Source organism: Salmo salar, chromosome 19 (genome assembly GCF_965601325.2).
Source record: "Salmo salar chromosome 19, fSalSal1, whole genome shotgun sequence".
Classification (NCBI taxonomy): domain Eukaryota; kingdom Metazoa; phylum Chordata; class Actinopteri; order Salmoniformes; family Salmonidae; genus Salmo; species Salmo salar.
In genome coordinates, this window is record NC_138309.1 from 29,518,738 (window position 1) to 29,532,576 (window position 13,839).

Below are 13,839 nucleotides of genomic sequence, written 5' to 3' on the forward strand. Positions count from 1 at the left end.
TCTGGTTAGAGCCAGTTTGTGCTGTTCTATGAAGGGAGTAGTACACAGCGTTGTACGAGATCTTTAGTTTCTTGACAATTCCTTGCATGCAATAGCGTTAATTTCTCAGAATAAGAATAGTCTGATGAGTTTCAGAAGAAAGTTCTTTGTTTCTGGCCATTTTGAGTCTGTAATTGAACCCCCAAATGCTGATGCTCCAGATACTCAACTTGTCTAAAGAAGGACAGTTTTGTTGCTTCTTTAATCAGAACAACAGTTTTCAGCTGTGCTAACATTATTCCAAAAGGGATTTCTAATGATCAATTAGCCTTTTAAAATGATAAACTTGGATTAGCTAACACAACGTGCCATTTGAACACAGGACTGATGGTTGCTGATAATGGGCCTCTGTATGCCTATGTAGATATTCCATAAAAAATCTGCCATTTCCAGCTACAATAGTAATTTACAACAGGTTTTTACATGGACGATACATTGGAGATAATATAAGTACTGGAAACAATAGAACACTACAACAACAAAAATCAGGGAAACCAGGCCTGGTATTCATAGCTAACTTTGAAAAGGCACGCCCGAAATGTATATATAAATGCCTAGACTATTTGAATTTAGGAGAATCTCTTATACGATGGGTTAAAGTTATGTACAGTAACCCCAGGTGTAAAATAATAAATAATGGCTACTTCTCAGAAAGTAATAAATTGTCAAGAGGAGTAAAACAAGGTTGTCCAATATCGGCATATCTATTTATTATGGCCATTGAAATGTTAGCTATTAAAGTCAGATCCGACAACAATATTGAGGGGCTAGAAATTCAGGGCTTAAAAACAAAGCTGTCATTGTACGCTGATTTGGATCCCTGCACAGCCTGACAGGAGCTAGATAATTTTTCTAACCTCTCTGGATTAATATTGAATAATGATTTGCACGCTGATTAATTATTTAGTCATATCCCAGTTGACCTATTTACTTATGGCCCTGCCTACACCTAATTTTTCTAACCTCTCTGGATTAATACTGAATAATGATTTGCACGCTGATTAATTATTTAGTCATATCCCAGTTGACCTATTTACTTATGGCCCTGCCTACACCTAACTAGACAAGTCAGTTAAGAACAAATTCTTATTTACAATGACAGCCTAGGAACTGTGGGTTGGTTGCAATTTCAGTTTAATCCGCTATAAAAGACAGAACAAATACTATGGTTTAACTCAAATATACTAATTGATGAAAAAACATTATTTATGAAAAAAAAAAAAAAGATCTTTGTGAATTATATCATAAATAGGACTGGTGGAATTATGTCACACATGCAGCTAACAAAAATACATGGAAATGTCTGCTCTTCCCAAAATTACAACCAACTGATTGCAGCATTACTGCAAAAATGGATGACACAAGTGGATATGGGAGAAGGTAAGGAACTTGTCTGTCAGTCTTGCATTAAGGACCAAAATTGGCCTTAGAAAAATTGTGATAAATAAAAAAAAAGTATGCCAGTTTCATTTTAGGACCAAACAATTGACAGATGCGCCATACAGGTTGCAAAATAGTTGGAAGGAGATTTTTGATATACCGATTCCATGGCACATGGTTTATGAATTGATACACAAAACGACGCCGGATTCAAAACGTTGAGTTTTTCAATTTAAATTATTATACCAAATTCTTGCAACCAATAGAATGTCATATATATGGGGGATTACAACCCTCCCAGCTCTGCAGATTTTGCTGCGAAGAGACAATCATTAGGTCACTTGTTTTGGTACTGCCCATGTGTAGCTTGTTTTTGGTTGCAGGTTCAGGAATGGTTGAAAAATTGCAACATTTACTCTGAGCTAACTCGACAAATAGCACTGCTGGGTGATTTTAAAAGTCATAGTAGTATAATAATATGTCATACTGTATATTCCCTGTCTGTCTTGCTCATCCAGACCATTCGGAGTGTCAAGTATGTGTGTGTGTCTCTGTCTGTCTGTATGTGTACAGTCTTACCCATCCAGACCTCTCCGAAGCAGCCCTGGCCCAGTTTGAGCTCCAGGCGGAGGGACTCCCGGGGGATCTCCCAGGCATCCTTGGCCAGGCCCTGAGTCTGGGGCTTCACTGTGGGGCACACCGTGGTCAGCCGGTGGCACAGCCCGTCTGCATGCTCTGAGCGGGAGGACAGACACACACACAGATGCACGCACACACACACATAAATACCATGGTCAACATTTTTCTGAGTCACAGGAGTAACTAATATATAAGGAAAACCGAATGTAGCTTAAAAAGGGGACATTTCACACATTACTTCAAGTTTTTCCGTACGACATGCGATACGGCTAAATTCAGCCTATTATTACACAGCTAAAATATGAATGAGAAGAGGATGGTTTAACACGGCTTGGACCTGCTGGTTTCAAAATGCACCAGAGAAAAGTAGATTATCTCCCAAATGGCACACTATTCCCTTTATAGCGCACTACTTTTCACCTGGTCCCATAGGGCTCTGGTCAAAAGTAGTGCACTATGTAGGGAACAGGGTTCCATTTGGGACACAACCAGCCGCAAAGTGGGCTCTCCCAGAGCGCTTTAATGTCTCTCCTTTAGTGACAAGGAAAGCACTTAAGGAAGGTATCCATTAAATATTCAATCTGAGTATCATTCCTCTAGCTGGAGAAATCACAGGGAAAATTACAGGTAGGCCAGGTATTACCGAAGCACAGACGAGGGACAGAGAGAGAGAGAGAGAGATGGAGAGAGACTGTGGTAAAAGAGAGTGCATTTTAGATCAGGAACTGCTCTGCTCTTGGAGAAGGGAGGGAAGCTGTAAATTAGAAAGTTACTGGGGAGCTACACTCGGGTGTTGGGAAAACAGTTGTTTTTTAGGTAATACATTGGACGCGTGATCCTTTTGCCGGTGTGAACCAAACGCAAGACACTTTATTAAGTGTTCTCGTGCGTGAGCTGCACATAAAACTCTTCAAAATAGATCCAGTGTCATTTTATGATGATCAGTGCAAGCCTCACGCGGAGCCGTGCTGCTTCCACCCAGGTTTCATTGAAATGAATAGGAGTATCTCACGCTCAGCAAGATTACATTTGCAGGGTAGCAGGTCTGTAAGAGAGTGAGTTTGAGAGAGTGTTAGAGAAGAGAGGTGAGTGAGTGGCTTAGAGAGAGACAGAGACCGAGACAGAGAGAGAGAGAGCCTATGAAAAAGAGCTAGAAGACCTACCTGTGTAGTGTTTGACCAGTTTCTGCAGTGTGTCAAACTGGGCGCGTGTGGTGATGTAGTAACCCCCGTTGTCAAGTTTGCGGATCTTGTAGTGTTTCACATTGTCGCCTTTGGCATCGTCCCAGTCTCGTATTGACAAGGAATAAGCACCTGGAGGAGACAATGACCAGATTCTTCGTCCATCCAACCAACAGTATTAAGATCTAGGCTTTATCTATTCATGTAAATGAGAGTGTCACTGGCTGTCTTAAATGACTCCCTATTCCCCATATAGTGCACTACTTAGGGCATCATATGAGCTCAAGTGCTGATTTAAGATCATTTTCGCCTTTTAGATCACAATTAATCAGATTATTATGGATGGTGAGAATCTGATCCTGGATCAGCACACCCATATTCTGAGACGCTTTCTGAATATGAACCCTCAAAAGTAGTGCACTACATGGGGAATAGCGTGTTACTTGAGATGCAATCCATGCACGATTTCACACTAATCATCTTCACCTTTAGTGGTTTCACTTTCTCGCACCAGGAAGGTGCCTCGGTTGTTGCCTGGATTCAACAGCAGCCTCTCGGCATCTTTACGGCCCATTTTACCAAAGTACCACCTGAGGAAGAACACAGACTTTTGAAAATGAGCCTTTCCCAAATCTGTCCTTGAGAAACCCAAGCCATTCCAAGTATTTATTGCATTCCAGATCTAGCACATCATTCTATTCCTATGAGAGAACACACATTAACCTGTTATGGCTAGGGGGCAGTATTTTCACAGCCGGATAAAAAACGTACCCGATTTAATCTGATTATTACTCCTGCCCAGAAACTAGAATATGCATATAATTATTAGCTTTGGATAGAAAACACTCCAAAGTTTCTAAAACTGTTTGAATGGTGTCTGTGAGTATAACAGAACTCATTTGGCAGGCCAAAACCTGAGAAGATTCCATGCAGGAAGTGCGCTGTCTGACAATTTCTTGCCCTTCTTGATTATCTCTATCCATTACACAGGATCTCTGCTGTTACGTGACACTTCCTACGGCTCCCATGGGCTCTCAGAAGGCGGCAAAAAGCTGAATCGTGGCTTTGCAGGCTCTGGTTGAAAAAAAGTAGCGCGTTTGGGTAGTGGCTGGTTACAGTACTGTGAGACTCAGGCGTGTGCCCGCGTCGACCCCATGCTATGTTTTCTTTCGTCTGTTTACCTAAACGCAGATTCCCGGTCGGAATATTATCGCTTTTTTACGAGCAAAATGGCATAAAAATGTATTTTAAAACAGCGGTTGACATGCTTCGAAGTACGGTAATGGAATATTTAGAAATATTTTGTCACGGATTGCGCCATGCTCGTGACCCTTATTTACACTTCGGATAGTGTCTTGAACGCGCGAACAAAACGCCGCTATTTGGATATAACGATGGATTATTTTGGACCAAACCAACATTTGTTATTGAAGTAGCAGTCCTGGGAGTGCATTCTGACGAAGAACACCAAAGGTAATCAAACTTTTGTAATAGTAAATCAGAGTTTGGTCAGGGCTAAATTTGGTCGGTGTCTAAATGGCTAGCCGTGATGGCTGGGCTATCTACTGAGAATATTGCAAAATGTGCTTTCACCGAAAAGCTATTTTAAAATCGGACATATCGAGTGCATAGAGGAGTTCTGTATCTATAATTCTTAAAATAATTATGTTTTTTGTGAACGTTTATCGTGAGTAATTTAGTAAATTCACCGGATGTTTGCGGGGGGTATGCTAGTTCTGAACGTCACATGCTAATGTAAAAAAGCTGGTTTTTGATATAAATATGAACTTGATTGAACAAAACATGCATGCATTGTATAACATAATGTCCTAGGGTTGTCATCTGATGAAGATCATCAAAGGTTAGTGCTGCATTTAGCTGTGGTTTTGTTTTTTGTGACATTATATGCTAGCTTGAAAAATGGGTGTCTGATTATTTCTGGCTGGGTACTCTGCTGACATAATCTAATGTTTTGCTTTCGCTGTAAAGCCTTTCTGAAATCGGACAGTGTGGTTAGATTAACCTCTTGGGGCTAGGTGGGACGCTAGCGTGCCACCCGTGGTGCACTCCATCAACAGCAGGTGCATTTCAAGAGCGGCAAATTTGAATCCAAATAAATGTCAAAATTCAAATTTTTCTAAAATACAACTATGTTACACCATTTGAAAGATAAACATCTCCTTAATCTAACCACGTTTTACGATTTCAAAAAGGTTTTACGGCGAAAGCATAAATTTAGAGTATGTTAGGACAGTACATTTACAAGAGTTGTGTGTAATGTTTTGTCAAGTCAAAGACAGGGTCACCAAAACCATAAAACCAGCTAAAATGATACACTAACCTTTTACAATCTCCATCAGATGACACTCCTAGGACATTATGTTAGACAATGCATGCATTTTTAGTTCTATCAAGTTCATATTTATATACAAAAACAGCGTTTTACTATGGCATTGATGTTGAGGAAATCGTTTCCCTCCAATAACCGGCAGTCAAGTCAGCGTCAGAAATTAAATAATTAAAATTAGAAAACATTGGTAAAATATTATATTGTCATTTAAAGAATTATAGATTTACATCTCTTGAACGCAATCAACTTGCCAGATTTAAAAATAACCTTACTGGGAAATCACACTTTGCAATAATCTGAGCACTGTGCCCAGAAAAATACGCGTTGCGATACAGACTAGACGTCATGTTGGGGAGATCTAAAATCGAAAATACTATGTAAATAATCCATTACCTTTGATTCTCTTCATCAGATGTCACTTCCAGGTATCACAGGTCCATAACGAATGTAGTTTTGTTCAAAAAAGCTCATCATTTATGTCCAAAAATCTCCGTCTCGTTAGCACATGATGTAAGCCAGCCGGACTTCTCGTCATGAACGAGGGGAAAAAATATATTTCCGTTCGTTCAAACATGTCAAACGTTGTATAGCATAAATCATTAGGGCCTTTTTTAACCAGAACATGAATAATATTCAAGGTGGACGAATGCATAGTCTTTTATAACGTATTGGAACGAGGGTACCCAACATGAAGTAGCGCGCCAGGTGTCTAATGGGACATCACCGTTCCATGGCTCTTGTTCGGTCAGATCTCCCTCCAGAAGACTCAAAACACTTTGTAAAGGCTGGTGACATCTAGTGGAAGCAATAGGAAGTGCCAAAATATTCCTAAACCCCTGTGTTTTTCAATGGGATAGGTTTAAAGTCAATACAACACATCAGGTATCCACTTCCTGTCAGAAAATGTCTCAGGGTTTTGCCTGCCAAATGAGTTCTGTTATACTCACAGACACCATTCAAACAGTTTTGGAAACTTTAGAGTGTTTTCTATCCATATATAATAAGTATATGCATATTCTAGTTACTGGGTAGGATTAGTAACCAGATTAAATCGGGTACATTTTTTTTATCCAGACGTGCAAATGCTGCCCCCTAGACCCAACAGGTTAACGAGAGTCTTGTCTTTAAAATGCTGTAAAATAGTCATATGTTTTAAAAATGGAAGTTTTCGGATTTTAGAGGAGTTTGTATTTCGCGCCACGCCCATCATTGGATATTGGAGCAGGTGTTCCGCTAGCGGAACGTCTAGATGTGAATACCGGCTTATGTTATTATTAACTTTATTTGACTCAATACTAGTAAGGATCATTTCCGTGTTTGGAAAAGTCAAACTTGAAATACACAATGAGAGGAAATACAGAATTATTGGAGTCCATCAGGGGTCATCTAACAAACAGGATTACATTCTATTTCCTTGCTAAACGATCATAAACCTCTAGGCTTATATCCAATATGAGATGGTAGATGAAACCCCCTGGGGACACATGTATCAAGTGTCTCAGGCGTAGGAGTGCTGATTTAGAGCCAGTTTTAATTTGAGCCAGTTTTCTACAGCAGGGAAATAATCCTGCAGCAACAAGTCATGCTGATTATTATGTGGATTAAATTCATGGACATTTTTGTAGGGGTTGATACATTATGAAAATGAAGTCTGAAATGTCAAAGTGGAAACTTCAGAAGCCTTTTTAAACCTCAAATACACTACAAATTGAAAAATGCAGGAAAGTTATCTTGATCAAATTAAGATCCATCTGTAGATCGCTATGAATAAGATTACATGGACAGGAGGAACCTGATCAGTACTCCTATTCTGAGACGCTTGATACATATGGCCTCAGGAGAGCAGAAGAAGCTATGAGTTATTCTAGTTTGGGGCGGCAGGTAGCCAAGTGGTTAGAGTATTGGGTCCAGTAACCGAAAGGTTGCTGGATCGAATCCCTGAGCTGACAAGGTAAAAATCTGTCAATCTGCCCCTGAACAAGGCAGTTAACCCACTGTTCTCCAGGAGGCTGTCATTGCAAATAACTGTCTTGCCGGGTTAAATTAAAAAAATGTAATAAAAAAAATGTGAATGTGCCTCCAGTGAAAGGCATGTGATGCATGATCATGATGCTGTGGTTAGGATAGTGCAGTTGTGTCAGTGGAAGGTCCTAATCAGGTTAGGTTAGGTGAGAGGATAAACAAGGGCCTTACTCTTCAGCCTGGATGGAGTCAGCTGGAGCCACATAGTTACTGGGAATGTAACCTTTCTTCCCTGTGTTGATGGAGCGCGCCTCCCACCAGTCCCCTTCTCTGTAGGGGGAAAAACACACAGAGCGAGAGAGAGAATCATCCAGCTCTAGTATCATCTTTAAGGAATACCTGGGATAGGATATAGTAATCCTTCTAACCCCCCCCCCCCCCCAAAAAAAAGGATATAGATGTACTATTGTAAAGTGGTTGTTCCACTGGATATCATAAGGTGAATGCACCAATTTGTAAGTCGCTCTGGATAAGAGCGTCTGCTAAATGACGTAAATGTAAATGTATCACTACTGTCTGCACACTCCAGCACTCACGGTTCCTAGTAACGGTAGTCTGGTTATGTCTTGTACATGCTGTCTTTTATGCATGTGTTCTATAGCTATATTATGGCATGCTATATTTGAATTGAACAAAGTCAACCAAGGCTACATTCTAGAGCAGAGAGGTATTTATGACCTAAGGCACATCTGTGTTAAAGGGGTTTCATTAAATACATGAAATACTCCAGTGATCTGGGTGTAAAAACAGGATAAGAGGGTGAAAACAAAAATCTAACCCATGTTTTTTTATTTTATTTATTTATATTTAACCTTTATTTAACATGTAAGAAGAAAGTTGTATAGAACAGGTGCAAAGAGGGAGCCTGCATCCCAAATGGCATCCTATTCCATATATAGTGCCCTACTTTTGACCAGGGCCCACAAGAACTCACGTGTTATTGATGATCTGGAAGCGGTCTCCTTTTTTGAACGTCAGGTCATCTGAAGTTCTGGCTTCATAGTCGTACAAGGCCACGAAGAACGTAACCCCACCTAAACACACAGACAGAAAACATTAAATAAAACATTCCAAAAGCACAAGTGAAATTCATGGACAGTACATACATTTAGGGGACTCAAAGAGTTTTGTTGACTACTTTTGGTGGAGAACCAGTACAGATTAGAGGTCGACCGATTAATCGGAATGGCCGATTTCAAGTTTTCATAACAAAAAATCGGGTATTTTTGGCCACCGATTATTATTATTTTTTTTTTTTACACCTTAATCTGACTTGCCTAGTTAAATAAAGAACACATTCTTATTTTCAATGACGGCCTAGGAACGGGGGGATTCAGGGATTCGTTTTTGCAACCTTCCGGTTACTAGTCCAACACTCTAACCACCTGCCTTAGATTGCACTCCACGAGGAGCCTGCATGGCAGGCTGACTACCTGTTACACGAGGGCAGCAAGAAGCCAAGGTAAGTTGCTAGCTAGCATTAAACTTATCTTATAAAAAAAACAATCAATGTTAACATAATCACTAGTTAAACTAGTAATATCATCAACCATGTGTAGTTATCTAACGTGTCCTGCGTTGCATATAATCGATGCGGTGCCTGTTAATTTCTCATTGAATCATAGCCGACTTCGACAAACGGGTGTTGATTTAACAAGCGCATTTGCGAAAAAAGCACTGTCGTTGCACCAATGTACCTAACCATAAACATCAATGCCTTTCTTTAAAACCAATACACAAGTAAATATTTTTAAACCTGCATATTTAGTTAATATTGCATGCTAACATGAAATTGTGTCACTAATCTTGCGTTCATTGCACGCAGTCAGGGTATATGCAACAGTTTGGGCCGCCTGGCTCGTTGCGAACTAATTTGCCAGAATTGTACGTAATTATGACATAACATTGCACAACCTTCAATGTTACAGGAATATTTAGACTTAGGGATGCCACCCATTAGATAAAATACGGAACGGTTCCATATTTCACTTAAAGAAAAAAAAACTTTTGTTTTTGAGATGATAGTTTCCGGATTCAACCATATTAATGACCTAAGGCTCGTATTTCTGTGTGTTAATTATATTATAATTAAGTCTAGCATTTGAAATAGCAGTCTGACTGAGCGGTGGTAGGCACCAGCAGGCTCGTAAGCATTCATTCAAACAGCACTTTTGTGCGTTTTGCCAGCAGCTCTTCGCTGTGCTTCAAGCTGTTTATGACTTCAAGCCGGGTGGGTATAATTTGTGGAACGTTCCAACAAGAATCTATTCCAAAAACTTCGTAAATAACAAGGTTGCCAAAAAACAACGCATACAAAGTTGTATAGCGGCAGAATAAGATACCGGGTAGGGAGTGGTCTATTTCATTGCGTTTTTCACTCATCTCGTTTATTCCCGAAAAATGTCACTCTGGTTGCCTATGGACAAACATTAAGAATAAGCTACGTAGTGAGTTGATGCCTATTCGGCAGCTAATTAGCTAGGTTTGTATGTGTTGCTACTTTGTATGCGTTGTTGGTTGGCAACCTTTTACTTTACGTTTTTTGGAACAGATTCCTGTTGGAACGTTCCACAAATTATACCCACCCCTTCAAGCCCATCAACTCCCAAGATTAGGCTGGTGTAACCGATGTGAAATGGCTAGCTAGTTAGCGGGGCGCACGCTAATAGCGTTTCAAACGTCACTCGCTCTGAGACTTGGAGTAGTTATTCCCCTTGCTCTGCATGGGTAACGCTGCTTCGAGGGTGGCTGTTGTCGATGTGTTCCTGGTTCGAGCCCAGGTAGGGGCGAGGAGAGGGACGGAAACTATACTGTTACACTGGCAATACTAAAGTGCCTATAAGAACATCCAATAGTCAAAGGTATATGAAATACAAACCATATAGAGAGAAATAGTCCTATAATTCCTATAATAACTACAGCCTAAAACTTCTTACCTGGGAATATTGAAGACTCATGTTAAAAAGAACCACCAGCTTTCATATGTTTTCATGTTCTGAGCAAGGCACTTAAACGTTAGCTTTCTTACATGGCACATATTGCACTGTTACTTTCTTCTCCAACTCTTTGTTTTTGCATTATTTAAACCAAATGGAACATGTTTCATTATTTATTTGAGGCTAAATAGATTTTATTGATGTATCATATTAAGTTAAAATAAGTGTTCATTCAGTATTGTTGTAATTGTCATTATTACAAATAAATACTAAATAAAATAAAATCGTCCGATTAATCGGAATCTGATTTTTTGGGTCATCCAATAATTGGTATCGGCGTTGAAAAATCAGAATCGGTTGACCTCTAGTACAGATGGTGAAAAAGTTAGAATATGACGGCATTCAGAGCTACTAATAGACTACTAAGGATAGAAAGATTTTCTATAAATACCTGGCGACCTTTGTGCCAAGATTGGTACTGTCAACATTCAGTGACATTGACAGAAACAAACTCAGCTGCAAAGATAAAAGGGACCAATGGGAGGTCAGTCAGAGAAAGTAGATCTGTAGCGGTGGTTCTGTTTCCATAGTGGTGGTACGTGACTGGTATGTGTAGTGTGACAGACTGTTGTGAGAGGAGGGTAGCAGCAATAGATCCGTGGTCTCCAGCCTGCACACTCCCTGTAGATATTTCCCTGCCGTTAATTCTACTCCATGGAAATGTCCAGTGTACAAAAATGCCACGTGTCAGGAAAGCAACATAGACACGCCATTGGCCCTGGATCCAACCTGGGTTGAAATACTATTTGAAATTATTTGAAATACTTAAACTGGGCTTAATTGAGCTTTCCTGGTGCAATGGAATCAATAGAATAGCTGAAAACTGCACATCTGGCACTCTAGCCTAAAGCAAAGATTTCAAATAGTATTTAAACCCAGGTCTGCCATGGATACAATGAGAAGGGTAAAGGGAAAGACTGTCCTTCATGTCAGGCATTCATTTGGCAGGGGGGTGGATACTACATTGGTTGCTCTGACAGGAGTGGATTTAATCAAGGTTGTTTGTTTAGCGTCGTAGGGGAAATGTTTACGTCAGCTCGGTGCAAATCTAACATAATTACAAAGCATGAATAATAGCATAGCACAGGTCATCTAATCTCACAACTGTAATGTCAATACAGAATACACTGTAAACCATCCTGCTTACTGGGCAGAGATTAGATAGGTAGGCAGATTGTGTGGATAACCATCTATGGTTACGACCCAAATGGCACCCTACTCCCTATGTATGTTAGTACACTACTTTTGACCAGGGCCCATAGTGTGCCACACCTCACAGGGAGCTCATATTCATCTAAACCAATGCTGAACAACACAAAGCTGCCAACACTAATCCAATTAACTGGTAGAGGAACTCCATAACGTGCCATGGACCAGATAACACAACAGGGAGGGGGGATTACAAACCTAATCCCACCTATACAGGAGGGCTCAATCTCATCTCCCTGCTCACTGGGACCTTATCAGACCTATAAAAAGATGTATCTTTCAATCATTGTTGAGTTTGTATTTTTTTGCTAATGGCACCTGTGGACAACGTGACTGAAGGACATCTAGAGGGAGATGACAATAGACCGTTGGATTTGAATTGGCTGGAACACAATGGCAGATGGATTTTCGAGCGACTCCGGATATTGAGTTGTCAGGTCACCAACTATTCTGTTGGAGAATAAGTATATGGGCCCTTGTGAAGGAACCATAGCAGTCTCATATGGCACATCTTAGAGTGCTTATATAGCACTGTTATGATAGAAAGGCATACGGGTACGAAAAGAAACCCACACTCGAAAGATACATGCATACAAACGTGTCGCACCAATCATCCATTGATGTCAACACGTGATTGCACCGCAACTCAAGGGGGGATGCTACCCGGCTTAAGGTCTCAAATTCGGATTCTATAAATAGTAGGGCAAGTCTAAAATGTCAATGGGTAATTCGCACGAAAATTCGAGGTAGGCTATGCTTGAAGATCTATATCTAGGATTATGTGGATAGTAGGCGAGTTTCACCTGATACGGCACCGGGGAATGCACCGGGGAGAGCACCGGAGAAGGAGGTGGATGCCCCTCCGAAGGGGGTCATGATGGAGGCTCCTCCGAAGGGGGTGATAGCGTGGGGGTTGAAGCCTGTGGCGGGTCCAGAGGAAGGTGGCTGGTTCTGCTGCAGCTGGGTGGGGTCGGGCCCGTAGGGGCCTACATGGGGGGCGATGACGTCCGAGGCCGAAGCATTGTCCGGCCGGTACTTCATGGTGGGACCCTTGTCTTCTTTACTCTTGATGCAGCCCATAGTCACGTCTGGAGGGAAACACACACACACTTAGTTAGAGCTTAGTTTCAGAACAGTATTCACTGTGTCACCCTCGGCATAGATGTGATAGGTTGAGTGTGCAGGGGTGGCACTTCATCAGTGGAAACAACGATGAAAGAGTTGGAAAAAGAGCAAAGAGGTTAAAAAATGATAAAAAACATATGGACTGGTTAGGAGGATGCCTTTAACAATGAGATGACTACCAATGTAGCTGTCCTGCAACCTAGACAACTGTACGTCTATTAAATGTCTGTCATAAACCATTTGTTTGTCATTTTATGACTTAAACCACAAGCCCAGATGCTCTATAAATCTGGGGACAAAAATCCTAAATCTGATCTGAAACGATTTGGTTGTAGAGCATCACTCTTCCTAACACATGTTACATGGTCATAATCAAACATGACCGGGTTCAAGCACACGACTGAGACAACACTAGTCTAGCGTATCCAACGCAAAATACATGCATGTTGTGTTGACGGTCTAAATACGTTTTATAAGGAGGTTTAGGGCTGTTGTGTTGTATAGCTGTAGGATTTAAGGTGATGTTTATTACATATGAATTCCAAATTGACAGCATCTGAAACGCCGTGCTGATGTAGGCGAAATAGTGAGAAATCATGAGAAAAGGATTAAAAGCATGTTTTTTTTCTCCAGAATAAACATTTGCTCCTTCTTTTGTGGGTCAAACATCACAATAAGGTCAATCATCACAATTCTCCATCCTTCTTCTGAAGTGTGCACTTGCACACTCCCCGTCATGGATTTAAAAGCATAGGAATGGTGTAAGCATTGGCAGGAGGGAGTTTCCACCATTGCTAAATCCATGCAATAACGTGTGCAAGTACATACTTCAGGAGACGGTTGGCGAATCGGCACATCGCCTTAACCACCAGTAACTCTTACGTGAAACCATATGTCC

General features: G+C 40.7%; 1 protein-coding gene across 1 annotated transcript in view; it reads right to left on the reverse strand.

Annotated features, from left to right (window-relative positions):
- The window catches only part of LOC106578703 (tyrosine-protein kinase Yes), a 48,505-nt gene that overhangs the window by 15,427 nt on the left and 19,239 nt on the right, over positions 1–13,839 (reverse strand). The window contains exons 3-8 of the mRNA XM_014157819.3: positions 12,620–12,904; positions 8,546–8,645; positions 7,783–7,881; positions 3,726–3,829; positions 3,222–3,371; positions 1,999–2,154 (exon numbers count right to left, since the gene is read on the reverse strand). Of these exons, the coding sequence (XP_014013294.1) occupies positions 1,999–2,154; positions 3,222–3,371; positions 3,726–3,829; positions 7,783–7,881; positions 8,546–8,645; positions 12,620–12,896 (886 nt within the window). The 5' untranslated portion in view covers positions 12,897–12,904. The remainder of the gene's footprint in view (positions 1–1,998; positions 2,155–3,221; positions 3,372–3,725; positions 3,830–7,782; positions 7,882–8,545; positions 8,646–12,619; positions 12,905–13,839) is intronic.